This window comes from Oncorhynchus tshawytscha, linkage group LG19 (assembly GCF_018296145.1).
Source record: "Oncorhynchus tshawytscha isolate Ot180627B linkage group LG19, Otsh_v2.0, whole genome shotgun sequence".
Taxonomy (NCBI): domain Eukaryota; kingdom Metazoa; phylum Chordata; class Actinopteri; order Salmoniformes; family Salmonidae; genus Oncorhynchus; species Oncorhynchus tshawytscha.
The window spans coordinates 46,727,940-46,747,653 of NC_056447.1; the positions used below are offsets into that span (position 1 = coordinate 46,727,940).

At 44.2% G+C, this 19,714-nt stretch overlaps 2 protein-coding genes across 2 annotated transcripts; one reads left to right on the forward strand and one right to left on the reverse strand.

Annotated features, from left to right (window-relative positions):
- The first annotated feature begins 947 nt into the window (after window positions 1-947).
- LOC112218867 (golgin subfamily A member 8B) lies at window positions 948-3,895 on the forward strand. The gene is made up of 7 exons (XM_042301182.1): window positions 948-1,161; window positions 1,424-1,624; window positions 1,795-1,982; window positions 2,221-2,434; window positions 2,658-2,756; window positions 2,883-2,950; window positions 3,115-3,895. The coding sequence occupies exons 1-7, from the start codon at window positions 1,072-1,074 to the stop codon at window positions 3,272-3,274; spliced, it is 1,020 nt and encodes a 339-aa protein (XP_042157116.1). The 5' UTR covers window positions 948-1,071; the 3' UTR covers window positions 3,275-3,895.
- On the reverse strand, window positions 3,511-18,133 carry eif4g2b (eukaryotic translation initiation factor 4, gamma 2b). The gene is made up of 22 exons (XM_024380082.2): window positions 17,920-18,133; window positions 17,062-17,164; window positions 16,118-16,176; window positions 15,562-15,627; window positions 14,689-14,814; window positions 14,310-14,412; window positions 14,047-14,178; window positions 13,804-13,870; window positions 13,549-13,700; window positions 13,247-13,357; window positions 11,156-11,338; window positions 10,562-10,697; window positions 10,051-10,226; window positions 9,744-9,836; window positions 9,190-9,303; window positions 8,854-8,958; window positions 7,098-7,313; window positions 6,595-6,853; window positions 6,204-6,408; window positions 5,670-5,917; window positions 5,317-5,438; window positions 3,511-5,042 (listed from the first exon to the last, which is right to left on the reverse strand). Exons 3-22 carry the CDS (start codon window positions 16,156-16,158, stop codon window positions 4,977-4,979), a joined length of 2,721 nt encoding a protein of 906 aa, XP_024235850.1. The 5' UTR covers window positions 16,159-16,176; window positions 17,062-17,164; window positions 17,920-18,133; the 3' UTR covers window positions 3,511-4,976.
- Window positions 18,134-19,714: the final 1,581 nt, after the last annotated feature.

Consider the following 19,714-nt stretch of genomic DNA (forward strand, 5'->3'; position numbering starts at 1 on the left):
ATATTCCTTCATAGAGGATGATATCAACCACCTCTAAGTGGTCTCTAAGTAGCAGTGTAATTAATCAAGCTAGCAGGCCCCCACCCCAGCACTTCTGCCACCTGTTAAGGTTTCCAAGCACAACCGGTAGAGTACGGTTTCTCTCCAGTCCCTCGTGCTGACCTATCACATTACCCAATGAATATTTCATCCATTCCTCCAGTGATAGGATCCTTCACCTCCCAGAGACCAGTGGAGTAAACACAACACTAGACAAGGACTTAATTCCTGAAGTAAGGAGAGTATCTCTTGGTGGGATTTGGCAGTTGATGAGTTCCATCCATACTCGAAGCCTAGTATACCTACTTGTAAGGTTGAATCAGACCACATCTCTGGATCTGGATTCAACATGTCGCTGAGAGCCACATCTCACAGCAACCTGCAGTGCCTCTCCTCACCAAAGCCTCTGGCGCTGGACAACGGGATATACAAGTCTTTCTCCCTGAGCAGCAGCAATATGAATGGGAACGGGGGAGGTGGCGGGAGGATAGTGTTTGGGAAGGAGCAGGTGGAGGAGGTGAAGGGGTTCTCTACGCCACACAGAAGGCCTGTGCGGGCCATCAGACCGGTTAGTGCCCACAGCGTTAACGTCAGCGGATCCTTCCTACAGATCAACCATCTGCAAGGAGAGCTGGTGAGGAAGAGAAAGGTAAGGTCTAGGAGGAAAAGGGGGATACCTCGTCAGCTCTAAAACTGAATGCATTCAACTGAAATGTGACTTCCGCATTTAACCCAACCCCTCATCGGTGCCCGGGAGCAGTTGTTGTTGGGGGTTAACTGCCTTGCTCAAGTGCAGAACGGCAGATTTTTCCACCTTCCGGCTCAGAATTCAAACCAGCGACCTTTTGGTTACTGGCCCAATGCTCTTAACCGCTCGGCTACCTGATGGTAGTGTGTGCATGCATGTGTTGATTGTATGAAACCCAGAAATTTAGAAGTGAAAATGTGTCTGTCTTGTTTCCATGTTTATGTAAACCTTAGGAATGTGAAGACCTAAAGAAGGAAAATAAGTATCTATCCAATGAGATCCACATGGAGCGGATTACGATGCGGACAGAGAATGAACTCACCATGAGGAACCTGAGAAACCTTAACCAGGAGCTCCAGGCCCAGGTCAAAGAGGTACTGTCCCTCTTCCTCTCTCCAACACAGCAGAAAAGACAGGCACTATTTAACGGCGATGCAGTAGAAAACACGAGCTAATTCAACACATAAAGCAGTACTCCCAGTTCTCATAGGTCATTTGCCAGTGCCACTATAGCTTTTCAACTCCACTTGAAAATCATCATTCTTAAACTGGTCTAATCCTGCATCGTCATATTACAGCTGAGAACAGTAACATTCCTCCTCTGTGTGTAAAACCCATTTGCTCTGGCCTCCGCAGCTGAAGCACAAGGTGTATCTGGCCCAGCAGAGAGCGACGTTGTGCACCCGAGTGGCGGAAGAGGCGACCGATGCGCGGGCTGAGGCAGAGAAGCACAGGGCCCTTGCAGAGGCCCGGGCCCACAGTCTAAGGCAGGACAGAGAACTGACAGAGGCAGACAGGAGCCAACTGAGCGAGGACTTGCTGAAGCTAAAAAAACAGGTATCTAAACACACGCACGAACACAGACACTCTCTCAGTTTGCGACTAATTACGGTCCTATAGTAGTGCAACAAGTAATAGTACACACTAACCTTTGGCTCAGTCAGGTTTGCCCTATGTAGAATACGAGACCCAGTAGCTTGTGATGATGTCTATGCTGTCTCCAACAGCACCAAGACGCTCAGCTTCTTCTGGCACAAACGGAGAAGAACTATTTTGAGACAAGGCTGAAGCTAGACAGGATATCAGGAGAGAAACAGGCTCTGCTGGAAGAGAACAGATGTCTGGAGGGGGACAGGGATGCTCTGAGGCACAAACTCAGACAAGTGATGGATGAGAACACAAAAGTCAACGAAAAGTAAGGCTACAGATGTGGCATCATGTAGTTCTTATGTTATATATTCTATGTATACGCAGTATAATGCATTCTGTAGGAGAATGACAACTCGATAAGACTGACACACGTCCTGCTGAGGATGTCCTAATATGGACACCATAACCGTACATGCCATGCCAGGCTTTAAGGCTGTCCTATAAAATAGTTGTAGACCACACAGTTGGTGAATTAGACTATCCACTGTGATGTCTGTCTGCAGGGAGGTGAGTTCGAGGCGCAGGGCGTTGGTAGCGGAGGAGCAGAGTGAGAAGGACAGCCAGGCGAAGCAGGAAGCTAACCAGGAGAGGCGGCTGGTGGAGAAGGAGAGGCAGGAGCGCACAACCGAGTGTCTCAACTGGAGGGAGAAACATCAGGCTCTGGCAGACATCTTCAAAGCCCAGGAGGACCTCAAGTCTCAGAGGCAGAGCAAAGCAGTGAGTCAGACTCAGACCCCTTCTGCAGCACCAAATGTATCAGCAATAATCCCACTTTTGTCTTTCAGTGGGCTATAGTCTAATGAATATCTGGGATGTCAATCAGGTCCCATCACAATAACAGAGGTAGTTGAGATGAGACAATAGCGCCATCTAGCTGTTGACCAGGCCTAGGATAAATTCTTACTCACTAGTTAATTTATGTTGACTTTTCTCTCCCCAGTGCCAAGCTACTATCAAAAGCTTTTTCCTCTGCATGACAGAAAATGACCAGAGGGTGAAGATTCTGAAGAATCAAGATGGCACTCCCAGGAACTTCACAGTGAGAGGGTTTAACCATCATTGCACAGAACATCACTATAGGTCAAGTGATGTTGGTGCAAACTGAAGGCGTTTCTATATGCTTCCTTGCCCTGCTGCAATCAAGTTCACTCTCTCTCTCTCTCAGGAAGGGGATCCAATCTTCATCTCCACACCAGAGCATGGGGCTGAGGATGCTGACAGGAGCTCATCCAGGTAACCAAGGACTTAGGATGCCTTGACCATTTTAATTTTTCTAGAATCCCAGTGGGTTTTTTTCCAACCCTTGAATAGGTTGTTCCATGTCAGGTTGAGCTTGAAATAGACAGAGGTACAGTACTAAACATGTTCACACTTGAGTGACTGCTTCCTTTTCCCAGGAGCATGTTCAGAGTATCTGCCCCGCGAGTGGGAAAGGACCTGGGCCAATCTCACTTTGGTGATCTGTCTCCCGGCCTGGGAGGGGAGCACGAGGCCGGGCATCCACGGAGAAGCAGGAAAACAGTGGAATATTTCTGGATCCCAACAGATGAGGAATGACGACATTACGCACATTGTTCACTGACGAGTTACAACCCATTTCGGAATAGCCGGTTTTGTTTGTTGATGCTTTTCTATTTACCAAGGGAAAAATGGAATGTGTCGTTTAAATGTAAAGAATAGGCAACTTTCATGATGCAAAAGATGAAACGACAATTAATCATGATCAGCACGGGAAAGTGGAACGTGAACACCATTTGTAATAGTTTGAATTAAAAAGTGCAAAGGACAACAAGTTTCAGTGCTCAAGTATTGGACTTTATTGACAGTTATGCAATAGGTGCACAATAGTCATTCCTTGAATACAACATGATCAAAATCTATTGCTTTCTAAATACACATGGCTTGAGAGCACATTGGCTAATTTTGTTGGGCAAAGTTAAAATTGTATTTCTCATGATTTCATTAAGACTTGAGTTACTGGTCTGTTGAGCATTTTCTCCTGATCTACAAGGGGACGACCGAAGCAAGAGTACTTTCTCTAGGTAAACCTTTATTCACCAAATAAAGACAGGATAAAATGTATTTGGTTCCAAATTTCTGGGTTGAGAAGCAAATCAAATATATCGTTCTACTTTCATAAACTCAATATGCTGGGGAGAATATATTCCTGAACCCCAACTTTAACAAATTGCAGGCAAAAGAGATAGGGAACAACATCGAGTTATCCAATTCAAGTTAAGTGTATTTTTCTTACGTTCTTAAACACTAGTGAACCGCATAAGGAGAGCTCCATTGGAAGTCCAATCCAAGGTTGTATTGTGGAAGTAGACCGCGATATTCATTTCGAAGGCTTCTGCATTTGCTTGGGCTTTCTAGTATAAGTCTCTCTAAAAAAGATCTTCTGTATCCCAGCACAAAACAAAGCCCATCTAACTAAGAGGTAGAAACAGACAACTTTTGAAACGTTACGGCAGCACACCAATGATTAACTTACAGTTTATATGATTCCATGTTAACGGAGTCTTGCAGCAACTCAGGTATGACAGAAGGATGTGTGTCTTAAGTCTACAGCTTTGTTTGAGAGGAATAGGTTCCCCATATACACAAAATGTAACATGTTCCTCATCAGCGACAGGCCATTGAAGAGCACTTTGGTTAAAAAATAATAATAATGGGAGAATGTATTTCAGATAAGCATCGGTTGACCAAGCACACAAAATCCATGGTTTTACTAAAGTTGACCCACTGTCTAGATTGGGCATCTTTTGGATGACCTTTAGGGGAAATACTTGAAGGCTAAAACAGGTGTCAAATACAAGCCTTTTCTTCAAAGGGGATTAGAAATAATACAGAGGAAATGCAATACTGCTGTCACAATGAGTAAATATGGCAAAACTAACTACATTGTCACAGTAGGAGAAAACCTACAAAAGTACAGATGTCGTTTGAGTCAGTCCATAGGCTACATTCAACTCCTATTGCAGAAACAGGACCCAAAACAAATCAACCTTTAAAAGGTGAAATGGAAGGTACTATAAAAACAGAAGCTTCAGTAGCCTCTCTAGACCACAGAGACAGACGGTTATCTACTATGTCCTGATAACATGCTTGGCTTTATATTGCAGGACATAAGCAGTCTCTGGCAGTGGTTATGTTCAGTAGTTTAATAATGGGGGGAGGTGATGGTGGTAACATATCTGTACTGAATGTTAAAGTATGTTTCTCTGCTCTATGGTGCCTGACAGTTCTGGTTGGTTTCTCAGTCGGCCTCTTCTTCAGACTCTTCTTCCTCAGCTGTTTCCAACCAGGTTAGCCACTGGTTGACCTAACAGGGGAGAAGGTTATACAGGGCCATGTTAAGTTAGTGTAGCAAAATGTTAAGCAAAGGATAACGAAAATCTGTTACTGGACAAGTTCAGGTAGTAGGCTACCTCCCCGTTTCACACCATTTCAACATGCTTTCCACCAGCTGAATGCTACCCTGTTGTGGTTGCTAGCATAAAGACTTGATTTAGTCGCAGAATTAAGGACTGGGTCCACATGGTTCAGTGTATTAGCTACCCATGGGTGAAATGTTGGATTTTTCCCAAAACAAGTACCTGGAATAAAGCTTTTCCTTTTCCAGGGAATTCTTGGGTAATATCTTCTTTCCATGCTAGGAAGGCTTCTTCTTCAATGATCTCCATGTCGTAGAAGTGGACATAGTAGCGCAGCAGCATGCCTGAAACACACAACATTATGACACCTCTACCACAGTATGCCGTGCGGCAGAGACAGTTGCACTGAGGTCAAGACAGTAGAATATCCTACTTCCATGTCCAAAAACGATTACAAATCTTGATCACTGACAACTGAAGGAAAACAAACAAGTGAATGAGTTTCTACCACATTGACACCAAATTATTCATTTAGAATGGACAGCCTGGTCAGTGGCGTGGGCCAGTAAACCTACCTTTGGGGAAGTGGCTGGCGTTACAGTGCACTTGCAGGGCGTACAGGGCGGAGACCTGCAGCTGAGGCTGGTCATGTAGGAACTTTTGCATGACTGGTTTGAAGGACAGCAGCAGCTGCTTCTCCTGGTCAAGCTGTTCTTTGGAGGGCCCTGCCACCTGCTCTTCTCCACCACTGCCCTCCTCTTCCTCCTCCTCCTCCACCACCACCTCCACACAACACAGCTCCCCTGAGATGTACTGCAGGAAACTGAGGAGAGGGGAAGTAAGAGCATGTTCAAATAGAAATTGATACCATTTGTGTCTTTTCCACATCCCATAGGTGTATGCGTGTCTTGCCCCCCTTCCCCCAGGGTACATGAAAGTTAAAAATAAAAAAAATTGACTGCTTGAAAGGGCGATTCTATATTGTGACAAGTACAGTCCAGACTGTCATATTGGGCTCGAGCCTTGAATGAATACCTTTATTCAACCATAAGTAGTCTAAATACAGCCAAATTCAAAAGCAGCCTCCACCCTGGATGTTCAGTTCCTACCTGGTCATGAGGATGTTGACAAAGCCCTTGTCAGTGTGGAGCTTGGGTGAAATGTTGTCTTTGATCCACTTGTAGATGGCCTGGGGAGAGGGGTCAGCCTTGATCTGCAGCAACAGGTCCTTCTCCAGCTTCAACAGGGGGAACAAGAAGCTCAGGCCCTTACCCTCCAGGATCTCCAGCATGCGGTCCTTGTTCTGGTCTATCTCTGGAAAACCACAATGGACAGACAGGTCAGATCAGCCATAGCGACACGAAGATGAATGTGCTGCAGTCTCTAATGATCACAAGATGTCATCACATGACAAATTAAACATCACAGTGAAATGAAAAACATTTCGGTCAATGAAGCACCTTTACCGGGAGTATGTAGGAAGGAGGGTTGTCTACCTACCGGGTAGCATCTTCTGCATGTTGACCTTGCTCTGTTGAAAGAGGTCAGTGAGCCACTCCTTGTCCTTGAGTCTGGCAGTCTGCTGCAGGCAGAGCAGGAAGAGGGGGAAGTGGGTTCCATTCTCCAGTGGTTGGGCCAGCTCCGCCACGCTCACAAGCTCAGATATAACGGCCCGTGCTGCAAACTGGGCCAGGTATGACTTGACCAGGGGAACGTCCACCTCGATCTTAGGACACTGGTCCAGCACGTTGAGGAAAGCCTAAGTAGTGATGGAGGGCGAGAGACCAATAAAGTTAGGCCAAAGATATTGGTGAGAGGAAAACAAAGCTTTATCAAGCGCATGATATTAATTTGACCCACGTAAGCAAAACTAAATCCTAGTGGTGTGTATTTTACATCACTGATCCTATTCCAAAATGAACATGGACAGACAGAATCAGACAATCATGTTCTAGTGAATGTGCTGTAGCATTAGCTGTAATCTGCTAACTGAAGACGCGTACCTGCATGAAGTTCTCCCCGGTGATGAGGCCCTCGGTACGTAGTGTGTGGATGAGGATGCTGGCGTGCTCCTTGTCGTCGTCAGACCGGTCCAGCGACACCACGATGACCTTACCCAGCATCTCTGCCAGAAAGTGCTTGGGAGCCTTCATGTCTCTGATGCCGTTAACAGCTTCATCAATGTGCTTACCGTTTAGGTACTCTGTCACAACTGTCTCCTAAAGGGGAGGATTGAAAGTGAACTTCGTTAGTGTTGCATCAGTGCCAATGGTAGGTCACAATAAACCTCACGATACCAATGATATCTACATTTTAGAAAACAGTACCGTTGCATAAGGTTTAATGCTAAACTCTGCAGAAAAAGAAAACATCCCTTTTTCAGGACCCTGTCTTTCAAATATAATTTGTAAAAATCCAAAATAACTTCATAGATCTTCATTGTAAACAGTTTAAACAGTTTCCCATGCTTGTTCAATGATCCATAAACTATTAATGAACATGCATCTGCACATTTATGAAAACTTAGGACACTAAAGAGGCCTTTCTACTGACTGAAAAACACTAAAAGAAAGATGTCCAGGGTCCCTGCGTGAACGTGCCTTAGACATGCTGCAAAAAAGCATGAGGATTGCAGATGTGGCCAGGGCAATAAATTGCTATGTACATACTGAGAAACGCTTAAGACAACACTACAGGGAGACAGGACAGACAGCTGATCATCCTCGCAGTGGCAGACCACGCGTAACACAATGCACAGGATCGGTACATCCGAACATCACACCTGCTGGACAGGTACAGGATGGCAACAACAACTGCCCGAGTTACACCAGGAACACACAATCCCTCCATCAGTGCTCAGACTGTCCGCAATAGGCTGGACTGAGGGCCTGTAGGCCTGTTGTAAGGCAGGTCCTCACCAGACATCACCGACAACAATGTTGCCTATGGGCACAAACCCACCGTCGCTGGACCAGACAGGACTGGCAAAAAGTGCTCTTCAATTATGAGTCACGGTTTTGTCTCACCGGGGGTGATGGCCAGATTTGCGTTTATCGTCAGAGGAATGAGCGTCACACCAAGGCCTGTACTCTGGAGCGGGATCGATTTGGAGGTGGAGGGTCCGTCATGGTCTGGGGCGTTGTGTCACAACATCATCAGACTGAGCTCGTTGTCATTTCAGGCAATCACAACGCTGTGCGTTACAGGGAAGACATCCTCCTCCCTCATGTGGTACCCTTCCTGCAGGCTCATCCTGACATGACCCTCCAGCATGACAGTGCCACCAGTCATACTGCTCGTTCTGTGCGTGATTTTCTACAAGACGGGCATGTCAGTGTTCTGCCATGGCCAGCGAAGAGCCCGGATCTCAATCCCATTGAGCACGTCTGGGACCTGTTGGATCGGAAGGTGAGTGCTAGGGCCATTCCCCCCAGAAATGTCCGGGAACTTGCAGGTGCCTTGGTGGAAGAGTAGGGGTAACATCTCACAGCAAGACCTGGCAAATCTGGTGCAGTTCATGAGGAGGAGACACACTGCAGTACTTAATGCAGCTGGTGGCCACACCAGATACCGACTTACTTTTGACCCCCCACCTTTTGTTCAGGGACACATTACTCCATTTCTGTTAGTCACATGTCTGTGAAACTTGTTCAGTTTATATCTTAGTTGTTGAGTCTTGTTATGTTCATACAAATATTTCCAAGTTTCCTGAAAATAAATGCAGTTGACAGTGACAGAACGTACAAAATGGTTGCCTACCGTTATTTTTAGCAGCTCTTCCCTAGCCGGCGGTGGTTTCTTACTGCTCTTCTGAGGTTTCTCCTGAATGGGAAGAGGGTTGCTTTTGAGGCCAAGCTGTGGAGACTGGGAGAGAAGAGCGAAGCCCAGATCAACTACATTGGACCATCCAACAGGACAAGCACCCAAAACCCCAGTTGGAATCAGTAGGGGTCAATTCCTTTTCAATTCAAGAAAATTATATTCAATGTTCAAATTAGGAATTTCAGTTTTCTTCCAGATTTGAAATTAAATTACCCCAACAGTTTGAAATGCTGGGGTGTTAAAGTTGAGGGCTTTTGCTGTGCTCGGTCTCACCTGTCCCATTGGAGGGGTGTTGGTGCTGGGGGGGATCATAGTGGGCATCTGGGGCTGCAATTTGGGAACCTGGTTCTTGTTGAGGAGGAAAGACTGAGCCGGTCTCAGGCTGATCTACAACATAGAAGGTCGATGTGAGGGGAAACAGTAGCAGAATGGTTATAACGCATGGCACCTTGGAAAGGACAATATTCTGAGATGAGCATAACACCATGCCCTCATGTCTCACAGTCAATGGACCAGAAGAAGCGATAGTGTAGGAGAGCAGGAGATAAGAGAGTTTAATTCGTTTTATAATCTGCTTGCTTTGAGTAGACCAAAAACCATGGAATAAATGTCTTCCCTCACAGTAAGATGTTTAGGGCTGATTTCATGGACTAAATGTCATCTTAGACCACACACTCCCAATGGCAATTCTACATTAAATGTTTTTTAATCCATGACTAGGCTTATTCTCAGTCAGGCAAACCAGCAGTGTTCAACTTGTGTTCTATAGTCAGAGGGGTTTTTCCTCTGACTAGGAATGTGGCCAGACTGGTGGTAGATTCCTGTACCTCATCTAAGTTGAGTTGTCCCTTCTTGCTGAAGCGTGGAGGCATGTCCTTGTTGGACTGGACCTGCTGGTTCTGGAAATGCTGATTCTGCACCTGGAAAAACAGACCAGACAAAGAGTATCAATAGGTGGCACTAGCAAGAAATGTAACAGGTTTCCTTTCCATAAGCAGGAACAGCTCATCTCGGTTGTGTATACATGCCCTCAAAACAATGTTTTATTTATGCTGAAAGTTGACTAAATCAAAGTAGCTGATCAGATCCAATGATTTACTGCTAGTTTGATAATCATCAAGGCTGCAAGATTACCTGGTTGGACTTGATGAAGGGCTTGTTGGCACCCATTTCGAACTGAGACTGTGGTTGGGGGGCGGTGTTGTGGCTGTTGTGTCCGTTGCCGTTGTAGAGCGGATTGGAGCGATGACGTCCCATAGTGGGAGAGAACCGGTCCTGAATGACCCCCGGGCCCGTCCCGATCCCACCGCCTGAGAGTGTAGGAAGTGACAAAACTACATTTTGCGGTCACAGTTTTAAAGTGCTGATCAGGATAAACGATCCCCGCAAACACTGTCAGACAACTAGTGTTTAATGGAGGAGACCAGGGGCGTGTTCAGCAGGAGAACACTCAGATTGGAATGGGTTATCTACAACAGGGGGTTCTCAAACTTTTTCGGCTCGGGACCCATTTTGTGATAGAATATTCATCAGGAACACACTCAAATCAGAACACAACTCCAGTGAGAATAACATACAACTTTTACTACAACATCAGGACTGCATGAAACATTTTAAAGATAGACTAACCTAAGCCCACACCTACCTGGCATTTGCCCAAACATGTCAGCCAATCCCCCGAGAGTCTCCATTTTCATTCGGTTGGGCATGAAGGGGCCTTCCAAGAAGAAGTCCATCTTCATCCCCTGAGCCATGGTCGCTGGAATGAAAACACCCAAATCCTGTGGAGGGAGAATAGACACATACCAATGAGCTGGGCTCAAAACATATCTTATTTGTTGGTTCTTGATGCTGTAGTAATATAGCCATGGGCATTCTCTGCCACTTACCACTCTTAGTGGATGCTTGCTCAGTGCATCTAACGGAAGCATGCGATCATTCAGAAGACAGATTTTCTCAGGTGTATAATACATTTGCAAGTTTCTTTTAAAAGAGAGACCCAGTGGGATTGCCAGGAAGCATCAGTTTTAAACAAGCCTAGGGCTGCTGTAGCAACTGTAGTTTGGCCTGAGAGACCACAGGTAGGGCATCACAGGTTCAAAGACACTGCACCAACCAAATGCTACGTTGCCTTAAGATGTTTGTATACACAAAATTCCTCAATTTGTGTCCCCCCCTCACCTGAGATGGAACAACAGACTCACAGTCTATAGTGTGGACAAAACTGGAACTGACTCACTTTCACTGCCTCCTGGCGGATCTGGTTGATGGTCTTTGGTCCATTGTCGATGAATGCTTTGCGGGGGACCCAGTTGTTGTCCCGCAGCTCCACCGTGTCCTGCAGCAGGAAGCGGATCCTGGCAGGCAACTCCTTGTTGTTCATTAAGGATAGCATACGGCCAAAGTACTGGTCCATTAAAGACTGGGAAGATGGACAGTGGTGTTAGGAGACGGGCACATACACACTCACAAATCGCATTGGGCCAAAGTACTGATTGATTTAAGACTGGGGGAACAGTGGTGTCATGACAGAGAAGTTGAAGTGGGAAGTTTACATGCACTTAGGTTGGGAGTCATTAAAAGTCACCTTTCAACCACTCCACAAATTTCTTGCTAACAAACTATAGTTTTGGCAAACCGGTTAGGACATCTACATTGTGCACGACATGTAATTTTTCCAACTGTTTACAGAGATTATTTTACTTAACTTCCTGTATCAGAATTCCATTGGGTCAGAAGTTTACATACAATCAATCTCAGAACAGCAGGAAAGGACCTTGTAAAGATGCTGGAGGAAACCGGTACAAGTTTCTATATCTACAGTAAAACGAGTCCTATATCGAAATAACCTGAAAGGCCGCTCAGCAAGGAAGAAGCCACGGCTCCAAAACCGCAATAAAAAAGCCAGACTACGGTATGCAACTGCACATGGGGACAAAGATAGTACATTTTGGAGAAATGTCCTCTGGTCTGATGAAACAAAAACAGAACTGTTTGGCCATAATGACCATCGTTATGTTTGGAGGAAAAAGGGGGAGGATTGCAAGCCGAAGAACACCATCCCAACCGGGAAGCACAGGGGTGGCAGAATCATATTGTGGGGGTGGGAAAATGATGTGGATATATTGAAGCAACATCAAGACATCAGTCAGGAAGTTAAAAGCTTGGTCAAAAATGGATCTTCCAAATGAACAATGACCCCAAGCATACTTCCAAAGTTGTGGCAAAATGGCTTAACTTCTCTAGGGTAGGGGGCAGCATTTGGAATTTTGGATGAAAAGTGTGCCCAAATTAAACTGCCTTCTACTCAGACCCAGAAGATAGGATATGCATATAACTGGTAGATTTGGATATAAAACACTAAAGTTTCCAAAACTGTGAAAAGTGTTTGAGTATAATATAACTGATGTGGCAGGCAAAAACTTGAGAAAAATCCATTCAGGAAGTAGGATTTTTATTTTATTTTATTCAATGCCATTACAGTATCCATTGACATAGGACTAAAATTGCAGTTCCTATGCCTTCCACTAGATGTCAGTCTTTAGAAATGGTTTCAGGCTTGTATTCTGAAAAATGAGGGAGTAAGTGCAGTCTGAATGAGTGGACCCTGTCGTGTCGGAGCTTTTTCATGCACGCGACCGAGAGAGTGCCTTTCTTGTTTACCTTTTATATTGACAACGTTATTGTCTGGTTTAAATATTATCAATTATTTCAGCTAAAAACAACCTGAGGATTGATTATGAACATCGTTTGAAATGTTTCTACGAACTTTTTGGATTTTTTGTCTGCCTGTTGTGACTGCGTTTGAGCCTGTGGATTACTGAAGAAAACACAAACAAAAGAGGTCTTTGGATATAAAGAGACTTTATCGAACAAAAGGAACATTTATTGAATAAATGAATGTCTTCTGAGTGCAACCATATGAAGATCAAAGGTAAGTGATTCATTTTCTCCATTTCTGACTTGTGTAACTCTTCTACTTGGCTGGTTACAGTTTGTAATGATTTGTCTGCTGGGTGCTGTTCTCAAATTATCGTAAGGTATGCTTTCGCCGTAAAGCATTTTTTAAATCTGACACCGTGGTTGGATTCACAAGAAGTTCATCTTTAAACCCATGTAAAATAGTTGTATCTTTTCTGAATTATTATAAGGAGTATTTCTGCATTTGAATTTGGCGCTCTGCAATCTCACTGGACGTGAGTTTAAATGTATTTGGCTAAGGTGTATGTAAACTTCCGACTTCAACTGTACATGAGACATACTGCTTGGCTGTGTGCCAAGTGGAGCAGCAGGGACCACAGCCAGACTGATAGGGGAAAAGAGAACGTACCTTAGCTTTGTCATGGTCGAGTCTAGGGCCCACTGTTCTCATTATCTGACAGAGGCACTCCACATCCTCCCCCATATCCTTGAGCTGGACTCTCTTCTTCTTTTCCAAAAGCTGGGGAGAGGAAGATGACGGCGTTATACAAGTGGCATATTAGGGACCCGTGCCAGTAGAACATGTAACTAAGATTGTCAGGCATAGCAGAAATCAAATGTATTCAGGGACAAAGTTTTAATCGGAAGTTGTCAATCAATGATAAAAAAGGTCTGCAAAACAAAAATCCAAAAGAACTAGACTGAACGTACTGTTTTGATGCACTTATGAAGGATAGATTCATGGATGAGGTCGAGTTTGCCAAGTTCCGAGATGAATTTAATGTTTCCAAGCATCTTGATCTTGGCAATGGCACGCTGCTCCTCCTCCTCAGAAGTAAGAGGGTTGTCATGTTTGTCATAGACTACGGGAAGAAAAACAGAGTTAGTGTACAATGGTGAATCAATGGGTGGTCTGGTGTTTGGACTTTTTCCAAAGGAGCTGTGTAGGGGAGATCTAGTACTCACTTTCAACATTTCTGCTGCGATTTTCAAATTCATCTTGAAGCTTGGAAATTAGAAGTCTTCTGAAGGTCTGCAAAAATCAGGAAAACATTTGAGATTGAACACCAGGACCAGTGACATTCTATACAGCCACTTGGACATTTAGAAAATCAATATTGCATTTTCTAGACGCTAATGTACAGCACAGTTTTAAGTTGATTAGAAGACAGAACCACGCAGAATAAAAGCTATCAATTTTATGCTTACAGTGCTCTGCTTTTGGGATGTTTGGATTTCGGATGAAGGGCCATCAAAGTTTGGTGCGTCCTCTGCCAAACGCAGACATAGCTGAGCATAGAGCGAGCTATATTTGGGCTCTTCTAGGGCTTTGTCTACAATCTGGACAGGAGGGAGGAGAGAAAAAGGCCATTTAAAAAAAACAAGTTTGAGTCATGCATGGAGGATGCCAAGGAATTATGGAATACATTTGCAAAGAGCAGACAGTTAAGGGGAAACAGAGCCTTACTTACCAGCAAGATGATTGCTTTAAGGACGAGTTTTGTATCTACGCCCACGTTGAGTAGCTCAAGGCATAGCTTGTCAAACTTCTCAGGCGTGAGCTTGTTGAGTATGCTACAGAGGAGAAGAGCAGGGAAAGGAAAGGAAAATGTCAAGTCAGGGGTACATACCTAATCAAGAGGGGTTGAGAAAGCAACAAGCTTTGCTTGTTAGCCAAATAAAAGAGTTGCAGTTCTCTGCTGTAGTAAACATCACCTGATAGAGAAGCATGTGCTCATGCAGGCACCAAGCATGATAAAACCAAATCACACAACTGAGAACATCTTGTCAGTGAGGCGATTACACTTAAACCAATTGGTGGCCAAATTGCATTTCTTGACACTGACTTACCCCCTCACTTTCCTGAAGATTGCATCGTGTCGCTCTTTTTCATTGCTGGAGTTGGCATCTCGTCTAGTGCTTCGTGAAGGAACCCATTTCGGAGCGCTGTGCCCTGGGGGTTTCCCCAGGAACTCGCTGGAGTAAGAGAAAGGAGACTGTTGAGCTACGGCTCCAAGTGATCACACTGGCCACCAGTACATAAAGGTGACAGAAAACACATAGAGGATGACATTTATCATTAAAGAGCATCATCAACTCCATTCAAACACATAGGCCTCTAGTTGACATACAAAAAAGTTTATAGGGCTCCAGAGTGGTGCAGCAGTCTACGGCACTGCATCTCAATACTAGAGGCGTCACTACAGACACCCTGGTTCAAATCCAGGCTGTATCACAACCGGCCATGATTGGGAGTCCCACAATTGACACAGCGTCGTCCAGGTTTGGCTGGTGTAGGCCGCCATTGCAAATAAGAATTTGTTCTTAACCGACTTGCCCAGTTAAAAAGTTTTTTATATATATTTTTTTAATTACATTTTAAAGGCCTTATAGCTAACCACTAGGCTACCTGGGGTGGCACGTAGCTTAGTGGTTAGAGCGTTGGACTAGTAACCGATAGGTTGCAAGATCAAATCCCTGAGCTGACAAGGTACAAATCTGTCGTTCTGCTCCTGAACAAGGCACTATTCCTAGGCCGTCATTGAAAATAAGAATTTGTTCTTAACTGACTTGCCTAGTTAAATAAAGTTTAAATATTTTAAATAAAAAAAATTATGTATTAAATGTTGTTTTTTAATGGGGAAAATGGCCCCTGTGCAGAGTTTATTATTTGAGGACCCTTAGGGAGAGTTTCTGGGGATCATGCCTGTGTGGTAGGCCTACCTGTTGCCGACAGTCTTGGGATTGTGCTGAGGTGCACCCCTAACACCTCCTCCTCCCGAAGAAGCACTGTTAGGATAAAAAGAGAACATTATTCATTATGCAAGACCATCGCACATGAATTGTCAATGTTTTACTAATTGAAAAAGTTGCTAGCAGCTTCACACACCCCTCTATATTCCAATAATGCCCTGTAAGTGGAAGCTAAAAAGTGCTTGTGATTTAAGCACCATACAGTTGGTTCAACAAGATATGTCAATACATTGTTACCCAGAGCCTTATATATATATATATTAATTAAAAAACAAAATATATACACACACATACACACGGCTCCGTTGTCATCTATTCATCTAGGACTTTAGCCTACTTCAAGCTTAAGTTACCACTGTTACTGTCAAGGAGAATCTGGAAACACATAGGCCTATGTCAGCCATAAAGATATGACAAATCACAATGGATTGACATAGGACCGTGTTATCATCACCATAGTAATATCACCACTGTGGATCGGAACACTTATTTACATTCAACATTTTGAGCATAAAGAGTAACCCACTTTTCCTTGATTTTGCTTTGTTGAAGCCATTCTTGTTGCATAATATCCACGGTCTTAATCTTCATGGAAAGCAAGTACATTAATTATCACATTAGGCAGATCACATTATTGGGATAACATAGCCTACCCCTGGATGGGTAAACCAGTGAGGCCAAATAAACAAGTCATAACGATTCATTGCAATATTGACTGTGAAACTATGGTGGAAATAGGGAGAAATTCAGTCTTGCCATCCCTGGTTCCACCGTAACCAAAAAGGGGTGTGGTGCAGATTTCAATATCAGTACATCCGAAATGGTAGTGACGTTTTAGTGACCCTGAAATCTTTATGAATAAACATTGCTAGTTACAATTGGCAACATACAGAGGACACAAAACATTTGTCACTGTCAATTGTTTGGGAGCAGGAGCTGGCTGGTACGACATTGGGCACATTCAGAGTAGGAAGAATAATCTTATCACAGTCAGTGCTATACTATTTTATGTTATACAGTGTCAGTTTGACACATTTTTGAGTCATGGCTTTGAATGTGGTTTGACAGCATCCTGACCCTAAAGCCCTTTGATGTCATCCATGTCAAGTGACATGTTTGGAAGATCTCTGTGGGGCAGAGACTATACTGTTGGATTGCTGTACTATTGTGTAATAGTTAAGAGCCAGGGACCATTGAAAAACATATGCTAAACATGTGTTCCTGACCAATAAAATTTGATTTGAGAGCAGCGGCTTACTGATCCATTGGGGTGGGTAGTTTCTGATCACCAACGGGCAGTACTCAACGTACTAGCCATGTACTTCCATACAGCTAAAGGGTGGGTTATGAGGAACAAATACCACAGCACAGAGAGCAGATGCTGCTGATGAAACCCTATTGTGTGAGTAGCTATTTGGAAGTGTCCATTCATTTTCTAAAAGGGATTCCTACCAAATGGGAAGAACATACCTGAAACGAGAAGCACCCCCTTCTGCAATCACACTCTCCACTTTGGCGGCTTGACAACGATGAATCTTTAAAATAATAATAGGGAGGGATGGAGAAAACGGTGCTGTGGGAGAGAAAGATATGCATCATACACTAACGTTAACATCATGAGTTGCATGCTCTACCAAAAAAATACAAGGGTTGTTCACTAATTAGCCAGCCGGTAAAAGATGTCTTCGACGGCAGTCTTTGTCAAGCGCAACAAAGCAAAGGCTAGCTGGCTAATTAGCTAACGTTAGCTACGCCAGCACTCCCTGTCAAGGCAAGTTTCTCCAGTTGACGTTAAAACCTGCTACTTTTAGCAATTTGTTCAAGACACACACGTTTGTTCATTGTGGAATAGTGAATGTATACATCATCTTAGTAAAGTGAGATCAGAAATGTGTGATATTAGATAACGCTAGATTGCGCTAGCACTAATCATAGAAAAAAAGTATGACTAGAACGGGCTTGGAACATTGACTGGGGACGACGGTTCTATTTATTCTTATTTCTATGGCTCTACCGTTACCTAACTAGCATGCTAGCCCCTTGGCTTGAACGTAACAAGCTAGTTAGCTAGCTAAAAGGAAGTATAATGTTCTGTATATTGTGTTGAACTGTTGATCATGTGTCAGACAGTGTATAACAAAGATGTTTGTAATGTTTCAATATTTGTCTATAATTAGCCGGTAACCGCATGGCAGCATTAAAACATGACCATGTTATTCCATCACGACGCCATTTTATGCAGTAATCAGCTGGCGAGGCTATCTAGCTAGCATAGGGTAGCCATTTTAGAAAAACTGGTGCAAATGTGTAAGGAAATTTGAATCTTACCTTTACTAAAAGAACTTCAGTGTTGTATTTTTGGTGGGCACAAAAGAAGAAATGTAAAATAAAAATATAAAAAAAGGTTATTTGAAAGCGTGAGAGAGCCAATGATATCAGGTACGACAGAGTAGCTATCTGAACGTACACGTTTCCTTCGTGCTAGAGAAGACTAAAAGGTAGTCTATCTACGACGTCATTCTTGAACTCGATCTGTAGCGGCCGAAATGTCACAATATGCATTGTTCACGCAATTCGTTGCTATGTCTCTTTTAGCGAATCACAACTAAGACATATTTGAAGGCAGTGCCTACATTTACAATTACCCAATGAGAGTGGCTTTTAGCTAAGGGTAACCGCCCCTTGTAGTTGATTGACGTAAATTTCACTCAGCCGCAGTGCAGGGAAAGAGATTTGACGTTTATGAAATATACAAGAAACAGCAGCCGTCCAAACCTTCCTAGGGGCAAGGATGAGTAAAAATGCACACTGCAATTTTTTGTGCATGCTGAAGGTGGATAGGATACTCGTGAACGCACATTTCGAGTAGCAGAAGTGTTCGTTTAGTTCAGCCTAAAACTAGAAATGAGCCTGACTTATAGAATAAGAAGTTGTCTGTATCCCTGTCCCCATCACTAGTGGGGGGTGCTCCAAATGACAATTTCAACTGTTACTGTGCTATATTATCAAAATGCATTGAAACTAATGTCTGATAGGCCCACATCTCTTCAGCGGAGCAGAAGAATATCATGGTGCTACCTAGTCAAATCAAATCAAATGTATTTATATAGCCCTTCGTACATCAGCTGATATCTCAAAGTGCTGTACAGAAACCCAGCCTATAACCCCAAACAGCAAGCAATGCAGGTGTAGAAGCACGGTGGCTAGGAAAAACTCCCTAGAAAGGCCAAAACCTAGGAAGAAACCTAGAGAGGAACCAGGCTATGTGGGGTGGCCAGTCCTCTTCTGGCTGTGCCGGGTGGAGATTATAACAGAACATTGCCAAGATGTTCAAATGTTCATAAATGACCAGCATGGTCAAATAATAATAATCACAGGCAGAACAGTTGAAACTGGAGCAGCAGCACGGCCAGGTGGACTGGGGACAGCAAGGAGTCATCATGTCAGGTAGTCCTGGGGCATGGTCCTAGGGCTCAGGTCCTCCGAGAGGGAGAAAGAAAGAGAGAATTAGAGAGAGCATACTTAAATTCACACAGGACACCGGATGGGACAGGAGAAGTACTCCAGATATAACAAACTGACCCTAGCCCCCCGACCCTAGCCAACCCAGACAGGAAGATCACATCAGTGACTCAACCCACTCAAGTGACGCACCCCTCCTAGGGACGGTATGAAAGAGCCCCAGTAAGCCAGTGACTCAGCCCCTGTAATAGGGTTAGAGGCAGAGTATCCCAGTGGAAAGAGGGGAACCGGGCAGGCAGAGACAGCAAGGGCGGTTCGTTGCTCCAGAGCCTTTCCGTTCACCTTCACACTCCTGGGCCAGACTACACTCAATCATATGACCCACTGAAGAGATGAGTCTTCAGTAAAGACTTAAAGGTTGAGACCGAGTTTGCGTCTCTCACATGGGTAGGCAGACCATTCCATAAAAATGGAGCTCTATAGGAGAAAGCCCTGCCTCCAGCTGTTTGCTTAGAAATTCTAGGGACAATTAGGAGGCCTGCGTCTTGTGACCGTAGCGTACGTGTAGGTATGTACGGCAGGACCAAATCAGAGAGATAGGTAGGAGCAAGCCCATGTAATGCTTTGTAGGTTAGCAGTAAAACCTTGAAATCAGCCCTTG

Bases quoted from the DNA above. Each gene is read 5' to 3' on its own strand.
- LOC112218867 (XM_042301182.1), top strand. From the start codon at position 1,072: ATGGAGCGGATTACGATGCGGACAGAGAATGAACTCACCATGAGGAAC. The intron at 1,162-1,423 runs GTACTGTCCCTC...TGGCCTCCGCAG, and splicing joins TCCAGGCCCAGGTCAAAGAG to CTGAAGCACAAGGTGTATCT. The intron at 1,983-2,220 runs GTAAGGCTACAG...GTCTGTCTGCAG, and splicing joins AACACAAAAGTCAACGAAAA to GGAGGTGAGTTCGAGGCGCA.
- eif4g2b (XM_024380082.2), bottom strand. From the start codon at position 16,158: ATGCAACAAGAATGGCTTCAACAAAGCAAAATCAAGGAAAA. The intron at 13,701-13,803 runs GTGAGTACTAGA...TTCTTCCCGTAG, and splicing joins TCGCAGCAGAAATGTTGAAA to TCTATGACAAACATGACAAC. The intron at 9,304-9,743 runs GTACAGGAATCT...TCTATGTTGTAG, and splicing joins GACAACTCAACTTAGATGAG to ATCAGCCTGAGACCGGCTCA.